This window comes from Myotis davidii, unplaced genomic scaffold, assembly GCF_000327345.1.
Source record: "Myotis davidii unplaced genomic scaffold, ASM32734v1 scaffold745, whole genome shotgun sequence".
NCBI classification, from domain to species: domain Eukaryota; kingdom Metazoa; phylum Chordata; class Mammalia; order Chiroptera; family Vespertilionidae; genus Myotis; species Myotis davidii.
Genome location: NW_006297146.1, coordinates 509,728 through 520,475, shown reverse-complemented (window position 1 = coordinate 520,475; position 10,748 = coordinate 509,728). Strand labels below are relative to the sequence as shown.

The 10,748-nt window shown below is 50.4% G+C and overlaps 1 protein-coding gene across 5 annotated transcripts in view; it reads left to right on the top strand.

Moving 5' to 3' along the window:
- Positions 1-10,748, top strand: part of MYLK (myosin light chain kinase) — a 176,239-nt gene that overhangs the window by 137,049 nt on the left and 28,442 nt on the right. For all 5 annotated transcript variants that reach the window (XM_006772891.2, XM_015569904.1, XM_006772892.2 and 2 more), the window contains 3 exons: positions 4,131-4,163; positions 4,259-4,352; positions 5,647-5,850. In XM_006772891.2, coding sequence (XP_006772954.1) covers positions 4,131-4,163; positions 4,259-4,352; positions 5,647-5,850 — 331 coding nt within the window. The remainder of the gene's footprint in view (positions 1-4,130; positions 4,164-4,258; positions 4,353-5,646; positions 5,851-10,748) is intronic.

Genomic DNA, 10,748 nt, shown 5'->3' with positions numbered 1-10,748 from the left:
CCAGACAAGCCAGACCCCCCAGCTGGCACGCCTTGCGCCTCTGATATTCGGAGCTCCTCGCTGACCCTGTCCTGGTACGGCTCCTCGTACGATGGGGGCAGTGCTGTGCAGTCCTACAGTGTCGAGATCTGGGACTCGGTGGACAAGACGTGGAAGGAACTAGCCACGTGCCGCAGCACCTCGTTTAACGTCCAGGACCTGCTGCCTGACCGAGACTATAAGTTCCGCGTGCGCGCCATCAATGTGTACGGAACCAGCGAGCCGAGCCAGGAGTCTGAACTCACAGCGGTGGGAGAGAAACCTGAGGGTAAGCTGCCTTCACTTCGTCTCTGGCCTGAAATAAATGTGCGTGAACTACCTTGTGCAGGTAGAAACCTGGACTGAGAGGGGTGCAGAGGAGTGGGGAAGACATCCATAGTGACAGGCAGCATTTTGGGGGATCTTGATTTCCAAGGTTGTAATGCTGATCCATACTTTAAAAGAAGTACATACCACTTTTTAAGCACCATTGGCACACTGCCATCAGGGGGCGATGGTGTGTCAATCAGGAGCAGAGTCCTAGAAGGCAGGAGCTCAGGTAGACCTAAAGTTTCAATATCTCCCTTCCCCCTCCTCCTCCTCCTCTTCCTCCTCTTGTTGCACTCAGATTTGAGTGTCTACTCAGTGTCAGGTCCTTGGAACACCAAGACAGATAAGACAAGTTGCTTAAACTCTATAGCAGTGGTTCTCAACTTCCTAATGCCGCGACCCTTTAATATAGTTCCTCATGTTGTGGTGACCCCCAACCATAAAATTATTTTTGTTGCTACTTCATAACTGTAATTTTGCTACTGTTATGAATCATAATGTAAATAGCTCATATGCAGGATGTATTTTCATTGTTACAAATTGAACATAATTAAAGCATAGTGATTAATCACAAAAATAATATGTAATTATATATGTGTTTTCCGATGGTCTTAGGCGACCCCTGTGAAAGGGTCATTCGACCTCCAAAGGGGTCGCGATCCACAGGTTGAGAACCACTGCTCTAAGGGGAGCCCAGCCGGTGTGGCTCAGTGGTTGAGAGTGGACCTATGAACCAGGAGGTCACAGTTCGATTCCCGGGTTGCAGGCTCGATCCCTGGTAGGGAGTGTGCAGGAGGCAACCAGTCGATGCTTCTCTCTCATCATTGCTGTTTATCTTCTTCTCCCTTACTCTCTGAAATCAATAAAAATACATTTTTTAAAAATTTAAGGGGACAACTGTGTACACAGCTAATGATAGCGAGATGGTCTACATCTGTCTTAGTGGTTCTCAACCTTCCTAATGCCGCGACCCTTTAATACAGTTTCTCATGTTGTGATGACCCCCAATTTCACTGTGACAAATTGAACATAATTAAAGCATAGTGATTAATCACAAAAACAATATGTAATTATATATGTGTTTTCCGATGGGCTTAGGCGACCCCTGTGAAAGGGTCACGACCCACAGGTTGAGAACTGCTAGCAGTATAAACAAATTGCAAAGGAGACACAGCAGAAGGCACGAGTAATTTGCCATGGACGTTGAGGAAGTCCTCCTAGAGGAATAACACTTAAAACGAATGGGCTTCTAAGCAACAGGGAAGCTAAGGAGGGCATCTCTCACAGCGGAAACAGCATGAGCGAAGGTCCCAGTGATGGAACTGTGTGGGATTTTGAGAAGCTTGTGAGTGGCCAGGGCATGTGCTGTGTGAGTCAGAACAGGAGGAAGCAACACTGACAGGGCAGTTCAGGTCGAATTGTGAAGTCTATCAAAGATCTTCGGGCAGCGGATTGATACAATAGATCTGTTTTTTGTTTTTTTTTAAATGCAACCTACTGTTCATTTCAAGTAGCATACAGGCTCCCTCTAGACAGACCCATGTGTTCCTAAGACTTTTGGAATGTTGCCTTTTTGGGAGATTAGCTTTTTAAAAATTCTTGTACTATGTGCAACGTTATAATTTGACATCTGTATAGACTGCACAGTGATCACCATCACAAGTCTGTTTTTTTAAGAAGAGAATTAGAGGAAGAGTAGAGCTTTGCCACTCAAAGTGTGGTCTGGACTTAGCAATCTTGAGATCCTGGGAGTTTGTTGGAACTGCAGACGTCCACACTCACACACACCCTTCTCCTAGTCTCTTCTGAACTTCACCATCCACCCGCTCCGCCACCCCCATGAGAAGCGCTGGAGTGGAGGAGGGGATGAGAGTGGAGTCAGTGAGACACTAGTTGGTTCTCTGTGGTGTAGCCCAGGAGAGGGGTGGTAAGGGTATGAACTAAACCCTCACGCAATGGAATTGGCCAATCTTGATGACTTTTTGGGTAGGGAGTTGAGGGGAAAAATTAGAAGAGTTTAAACGACTCCCAGTTCCTGGCTGGGTATCTGAATTCAAGAGTCATTTAGTTTATTATTATGATTCATCATGGCTGACATGTATTAGGCACTGCTATATGCTAACAATATGTTCAGCATTTTCCATGCATCGTTTCATGCATCTAACTCATTGAAGTAGATCTTGTCATCTCCCCTATTTACAGATGGGAAATGAGGTTTACAGGGGAGAAGCTAGTTGCCCAGGGCTATAGAGCTTGTATTAGCGAGCTGAAGCTGGAACTCGAAGCTGACTGACCCAGAGCCTGGGCTTCTTTGGCTGCCTCCCAGTGACTTGGAGGTTGGATAGCAGGGAGTCCAGGAGGGTGGGGAGCAGGCAAGTTAGAGTGGGGGTGCCAGGACAGGCAACCAAATTGCAGTCTGCATGTGTTTAGCATATTTCTTTAAGAAGAGGATTCTTTACCTCTTGGAAAAGAGGCAGGAAAAAGGATAACATTGCAGTGGCACCCGCCCAGGCCAAGGCCAGGGAAAGCCTGGAGCTTTGAAGGGGATGTGATCTGTTGCACCCCTGCTGTCTCCTCACGTCCCCATTCACTCCTGCACATTCATGCTGTGGCAGCAGGAGCTGCTTGTGTCCCCCTCGCCACACCTCACAGGCACCTGTGAGTTCCATTGTGTGACGTCACCCCTCCTCATTGTGTTCCATCATTTCCTTTAGGTCAGTAGTTGCCAACCGGTAGTCTGCGGACCACTGGTGGTCCATAAGGTCTGAAAGATTGGCAATCGCTGCTTTAGGTCACAACTCAAGGGCAACTTCTCTTAGAATAATTGCTGGACTTTATAATTGCCTCGTTTTGTGTTGCCTTCTTCCATGTGCACGGTGATAGCGTGTGCTTGATTATATAACATCAGGGGCCTGGTACACGGATTTGTGCACTGGTGGGATCCCTCGGCCTGGCCTGTGCCCTCTTGTAATCCAGGACCCCTCTGGATTACAGAGGGGTCCTGGATTACAGGGGATGTCAGACTGCCTGTTTCAGGCCAATCCCTGCAGGCCAGGCCAAGGGACCCCACTGGTGCACGATCTGTACACCAGGCCTCTACTATGCATATAAGACCTTTGGCTAATCTCTTCCTGCCTTCCCCCAGCCCCCTTTCTTCTGAGATTCATCAGTCTGTTCCATGTTTCAGTGCCTGTGCATTGAGCATCTGCCCCCTGGTGGTCAGTGCACGTCATAGCTAGGCTTTTATATAGAAGTGTCATGGGTATTTTAAGGAAATGTGTTTTTGCCTCCCCAACTAAGATATAAGCTACAAGAAGAAGGAGGTATTATGCCTCTGTGTATTTTGTTTTGTATACCCACAATACATGGCCAAATATTGGAACATGGCTGGAATTCCGTGAAAAACGTTCAGTAAATGGATAAATGGATTGGACACGCTGGCAATCATAAGTTGCTGACTTTCGAGCCAGAGCAGAAAGGGCCGTCACAATTGTGTGTAGGTTCTGAAAGTCAGAGGGATTGGAAGAGATGTGAAGAGGGTGTGCCTAAAGGACCACGAGGGTAGAAAGGACGGGATAAAGGCAGGAGCTGGGATGGGGCTGGTGGGGTGAGGAGGCTAGTGTCTGCCCGCACGCACATGGCCCTGTTGCAGCGTGACCTGACTGACCACACGGTGACGCCCAGGCTCTGGGCATGGTGGTGTTGTGCCTGACGGCCCCCAGCAGGTTTTGCTCTCAATGGGCCTTTAGTAATAATCCCTGTCCCCTTCTTGTCTCCCCCAGAGCCGAAGGATGAAGTGGAGGTGTCCGATGATGGTGAGTGCTGGCCACCCGCCTTGGGTGGGCTCTAGGGGTGGAAAGGGGTGAGCAGGGATCTGATGGCTCACACCCACCCAACCCCCACCCTGCAGATGAGAAGGAGGCTGAAGTCGATTACCGGACGGTGACAGTCAATACCGAACAAAAAGTGTCTGACTTCTACAACATCGAAGAGAGACTAGGATCGTAAGTGGAGTGGGGAGCACCCTTTGGGCCCCAGCGTGAGGGTGGCACAGACCCCACAGTGAATTCCATGCCTTGTCTTCCCGTTCTTCCCTGGGTTTGCCAGCTCCCCAGACTGACATGCCTGCAGCATCAGGAGGGAGGGTCAGCACTCCACGAAAGCATGGCCACCCAGGGCTCTCGGAGGAGCCGCGTGTAGTTCTGCACTGGCCCCTCTGTGGAGGGCTTGGGCGAGCCTTCCTTTGCTGTGCCTCATTCTCCACACAGCCCTGAGCTGAGGGGACCATGTCTGGGTCGGACTGTCTTCAGGACCCTCCCATCTGACCCACAGAAGGCAGGCCGGCCTGGCCTGTGCTCCCCGTGCGGCACTGCTAGCTCAGGGCTTCAGGGACGCACATCCCACCCAACATGCCAGCCCTGCTGCTCCATCAGCAGGTCACCGCCTTGGTGGGATGCACGGCTGCCCGCTCTGGCGCACTCTCCGCACTTGGTCCGCACTCTTTAATATGAATCCTCCCTGGGGTTGGACCCCATCCTGGGCCCTGGTCACTGCCAAGCGCCCCCTCCAGCAGCAGCGCCCAGGGCTGCCTCCCGCTAGCACTCTATTCCTGAGCGCGGGAGGTGGAAGCAAAGGGGAGGTCTCTGCTTGTATTCCCAGCCTCATAGCATTGGTACAGGGAGCCGGCACCGCTAGTGGGAGGTGTCAGAGGACCACGCCCTGTCCCACAGTGGGCAGCAGGGCCTCCGGGCTGTCTCCGGGACAGTGCTGAGGAAGGGGGAAGGGAGGTAGCCACTCAGGCATTCTCTGTGTTTAGGGGGACTTCCTCAACCTGAGTCCCTCTGGGGGGAAGGGGAGAGAAGTCCACCAGCCACGCTGGAGGCCCCACCAAGGCGGTGACCTGCTGACGGAGCAGCAGGGCTGGCATGTTGGGTGGGATGTGGGACCAGCACAGGCTGCAGCAGGCAAGTGATGGGGAGAGTAGTTTGCAGTATTAGAAATGCACTTCCCTGACTCAGAGCAGGGCTGGCAAACTCTTTCTGTAAAGGGCCAACTAATGGATGTTCCAGGTTTTGCGGGCCATGCAGTCTGTGTTGCAACTACTTCTCTACACATTCTAGGGCGGGTGGGACAGGGGGGGGAGCCACGTGGGGTCTCCCACAGACAATATGCACACAAATGGCATGACTGTGCTCCAATAAAACTTTATGAAAACAGGCGGGCCAGATTTGTGGGCCATCCCCCAGTGAGCGGAAAGCTTGGCTAAATGTGCCTTTTCCCTCCTCCTTTCACTTGCAGTGGGAAGTTCGGACAGGTCTTTCGACTTGTAGAAAAGAAAACTGGAAAAATCTGGGCAGGGAAATTCTTCAAAGCATATTCGGCAAAAGAGAAAGAGAGCATCCGGGAGGAGATCAGCATCATGAACTGCCTCCACCACCCCAAGCTGGTCCAGTGTGTGGACGCCTTCGAAGAAAAGGCCAACATCGTCATGGTCCTAGAGATGTGAGCAGCCCGCTGCCCCACCCGCCCCTTCCCTGCAGGCAGGGGCGTGAGTGCAAGACATTCACAGCCCATCCAGCCAGGGACTGACCACTCGGCACAGCTCTGCGCACAGCACTGGGCCTGGCCACTGACCACCAGCCCCCTGAGCCCCTGCTCATTTCTATAACAAATGGGCAGATCTTGGAGGACCCCCGTCCCCTTTCCCCCTCACCTCCCTGTGAAAGGGCTCCTTGGTTCCATTCAGGGCCTTCTGATCTGGAGGTGGCTTCAGGGGAGGAGGGGAGGGATTGAGCAGCTTACTGAAGAGCCTGTGAAAGGGAGGGGTCCAGGGTGGGGGTTCGGAGTGTAGGCGTGTGACCTTGCTCCCTCCTCTGGCTGTGCTCCGTGTGCTCATTTGTACTTTCTTCGCTTCTCAGTCAGCTTTCTGTGCTGGGTTGTACACACCAGGGAGATGGATCCGGTGACCTCTAGCCAAAGCTTTCCTTCTCCAGGCTTTCCTCTAGTCCCGTGGTCGGCAAACTGCGGCTCGCGAGCCACATGCGGCTCTTTGGCCCCTTGAGTGTGGCCCTTCCACAAAATACCATGTGCGGGCACGCACGTACAATGTGATTGAAACTTCCTGGCCTGTGCGCAGAAGTCGGTATTTTGTGGCCACATGTGGCTTGCGAGCCGCAGTTTGCTGACCACTGCTCTAGTCCCACTTCTCCACCTCTCCCACCTCTGAACTGCTGGCATGTGTGTGCACGCGCGCACATGCACACTCACGAGTACACACACGTATGCAAACACACCTGCGCACACACAAACTCACGTGTGTAAACACATGCACACATGCGTGCAAACACACCACACATACATGTGTGTGTAAACACATACATGTACATACTGGTGTCAGTAAGTCAGACATCCTCCATAGTGTCTATATTTTTAAGAATTTCTTTTCCTTGTCCTGATTTGACTTTTTAATATATGATACTATCTCATCAAAAAATGTAAGAATAAATGCAATGAAAAATCCCATTCCCATCCCCTGCCCCCATCTACCCTATTCCTACCCCACCACCAACAACCAGGAAACAATTTCATTGGTTTTATCTGTATCCAGTTTCTTTATGAAAATACAAGCACATATAATACCTATATCCATATTGCCCAGCTTTTGACACAAGGGCAACTCGTAGTTACAATTCCATACTTTGCTTCTTTTCATTCTACAGTTTACCTTGGAGACAGTCCCCTATCAGTAGCAGTGAGCTCCCTTGTTCCCCCGCTCCATGCAACGTCATCACATGCATATACCACGGTTTATTGTCCTCTTTCGGCAGGAGGTGGGTGGTTTCCAGGTGTTTGCTTTACAAGCAAGCAGTTTCTGTAACCTGGTCCCATACACCCTTTCACTCATGCCTGTGTGCATCTGGAGGATAAACTCCCAGCAGTGTGGGGTGCTGGATCGATGTGTATGTGGAATCTTGAGAGATATTGTGCAATTGTCAGCAGCATCCTGGAATTGCTCCTTCCCAGGCAAGGCGAGCCAGGGAGGCTAGCGAGGCAGCCCCGAGCTCAAGGCGTGAATCCCTCCTTCGTGAAATGATGAGTCCCTTTCGGTTTCTGTTCCGTAGAAAAGTGGGTAACTGCACAGACTTGAGTCCCATAAACCTCACCGCAGTCCCAACTCTGCCTGTTACTCGGTGTGCGACCTTGAGTAAATTACTCGACTCTGCCAACCCTTAGTTTTATTATCTGAGAAAGGAGGCTATAAACCGCCTCGTGAACAGTGTGGGATCAAAGGGACAAACGTGCGGCAGGCACGGTGCTCTGCAATGGAGAGTTGCTCTCAGTAGTTCAGTGCTTTGGCTTTTTCTCTATCCTGGTCTTTTTCCCACTCAAAATTACATTGTGAGCATTTTAAACACCCAACTGGGTACCATGGAACAAATCCTACTATCCAGGTCCTATTACTGTGTAGCGGCGATTTTGTCCATTATTAAATCCTTCTAGCAGGAGAGGTACTTGGGTTAGACTCCCATTTGTTCTTAAAATTCTGTGGAATTGGAAAAGATTCAAAGAAAATCTCTATCATATCTTAAACTCTGTTTTCAGCCCCAAACTCCAACTTGCCTCTCCACTTCCAGGAAGGATTTAGCCATGTCTGTCGCCTCACCCCCACCACAGCCCTGTGGCTGCAGCTTCTCACATTCGTTCTAGAGCAGGTTCTTGGTCCAGGCAGTGTGGGCATGTGGGGACACGTGAATAAACGCCTTATCTTTAGAAGTTAAATCTTGAGCAAGTTCATGAGGGCGTGCAGGGAGGGGGAGGAGGCAGCCCAGCCTGGGTAAGGCCGGGTAGCAGCACCAGTGGGCAGAATACCATACTTAGCTTGGAATTGGGAGTTGGCAAGCTGGATGGAAAATGTTGGGAGAAAATGTAAGAAGGCTTCCGCAGGTCTGGGTTTCATCCCTCCACCCCAGCCTCCCCCAAGGACAGGAGCAAATCTTCCAGGCACAGATGCCAGAGGATTCGCCTGCATTCGGGGTCAGGAGCTCACCCCATAGGAACTCACCCCAAGGAGAGGGAGCAGAACCGTGCTCGATCTGCACTTCAGACAGGCTCAGCCTCTGCGAGCACAAAGGTTGGTGCTCAGCAGTGCCATTTGCTGTTTGACGGAGAAACTGGGGTTAGGAGAAGAACAATGCCTGGTGTGGTAGAAAAACACGAATGCATTGCAGGGCCCCAGCCCTCCATTCAGCGGCCTCAGATACAGGGAGAAACCGGGAGGAACATGCCTTCAGCCTTTCAGACCTGCGGTTGCTGGACAAGCCTGTCACTACAGCAGTGGTCTCTGAGACCGGGCTTCCTCCCGGCTCCTGGCCTGCCATCTGGGCTTGTCCTTTTGGGAGCACGTGGGACGTTCCATGTGGTGGTGAGACCCTGAGCACAGGAGAGGATGTGCCGTTTAGGCTGAGTCATCTAGGGTCCATCTCACTTTTGCGCTGCTGTTGGCAAGATTGATCAAAGAACATCCATCCAGCTGGCCTCCATGGGACGTGGAGTCAGAGGGTCTGGTCCCGAGTCTCTGGTAGTGAGTGCCATTCCTCCTGGCTGCCCGTGAGGACTGGGGGGGTCTACAGTTTGGGGGATAGATTTGATCCCTTGGGATTAGGTGGCCTTGGTAATAGGTATTTGTGCATTCATTCATTCATTCACTCACTCACTGTTAACTTATTAAGTACACATTTCTTCTGACCCAATCTTGGCCTTGGCATTATCCCATCTGTGGTGTGGTGGGCCCTTTCCAGCCAATACTTCCCACCAATCATCCCGAGTGTTTTGAATAGAACCATTTTTTTAACTGCTTCTTTTTAAAAATGTTTTTATTGATTTTAAAGAGAGAGGGAGGGAGAAAGAGAGAGAGAAGATTGATTAGCGGTCTCCCATAGCACCCCAATGGGGACAAACCTGCAACCTGGGTATGAGCCCTGACTGGGAATTGAACCGATGACCCTTTGGTGCACAGGATGACTCTCAACCGAAGGAGCCACACCGGCTAGGGCTGAAACCTGTAGAACCCTTAATCCTATTTTTGTAACTACTTTTATTCTTTAAAAAAAAAGTGGAACAAAGGAGTTTTCAAAAAATATTTGAATAGATTTGAACCTATCTGAATATATATTGACTAGGTTACCTCTAGTAACCTCTAGAGAATTGAAACTTGAAATAATACTCATAGGAACAACAAAGTATCTTCAACAACAAGCCTCAGCAAAGGCTTGACTAGGTAACCTCTAGGAGTAATTATCTCTGTGGCTCCGATTTCTACTACTCATTGCCTCAGACAGCCCAAGGGCACTGCAGATGATGGCTGCTTGCTTTTTCTCAATACTTTAAATTTAGAAGCAAACATTTTGGAGCATCTTGTCTGTGCCAGACATTGTCAGGTATAAACAAGGGTCTAGATATGAGCCAGACCTTTTCCAGACATGCTCACAAACAACTGTAAGGAAAGGCAGACTTGAACAAAAGTGCAGAGACAAGGCTTTGGAAACCCAGGGAGGGAAGGCTCATTTCATATGGACAGTGGAGTGTGCTTTATCCAGAGGACGTGAATTTCTACTGCCTCTCAAAGCTGGTAATGGAGCAAGCCAGTACTTCCCAAACATGTTGGATCATAAGAATGAGCTGGGATACTTATTAAAAATACGGATCCTCAGATCCCTCCCAAATTTTTAAAATCAGAATCTCCAGGAGTGGAGCTTGGGAATCTGTATTTTCAACAAAAGCCTCAACTGGTTCTTTAAAAAAAATAAAAAACGATAACATTATTGAACACTTACCATGTGCCAGGCACTCTCTAAGTACGTTAGGTGCATTATCTTGGTCTTCACAGCAACGCTGTGAGGTGGGGCTGTTTTTATCTGCATCTTTGAAGCACAGATGTCCAGAATCACCTGTGACCTAAGCGCAGATTCCTTTAACTTGGAATGAGAGCCTGGGTGGAGAGCAGTAGACATAAAGAGCTTGAAGACGGCGGCGCCACCTGCTGGTCTCCCTGGACCTCCTTCTTCGTTGCTTCTAAAAGGGTCTGTTGCAGCGCCCCCAGCGGCCATGCGCACAGATGATCTTTCCCAGCTCAGGGGGTCCAGAAGTGAGTGTGGTTGTCATGTGGTGACAGAGGCCGGCCTCACGGAGGCTGTGCTGTGCTGGGCCCCACAGTGCCCCTCTGTCTGTCTCTCCCTCAGGTGTCAGAGAGGTGATCCACTTGGCAATAATATGTGCGGAGCACCTCCTGTGCGTCAGGCATGATGCTTACAAGGGTTCCTTTGTTCCTAGCAATTCTATGAGGAAGGGAACTGGGGCTCAGAAAGATGAACTCGCACAGTTTGTGAGGCAGAAACAGGGTT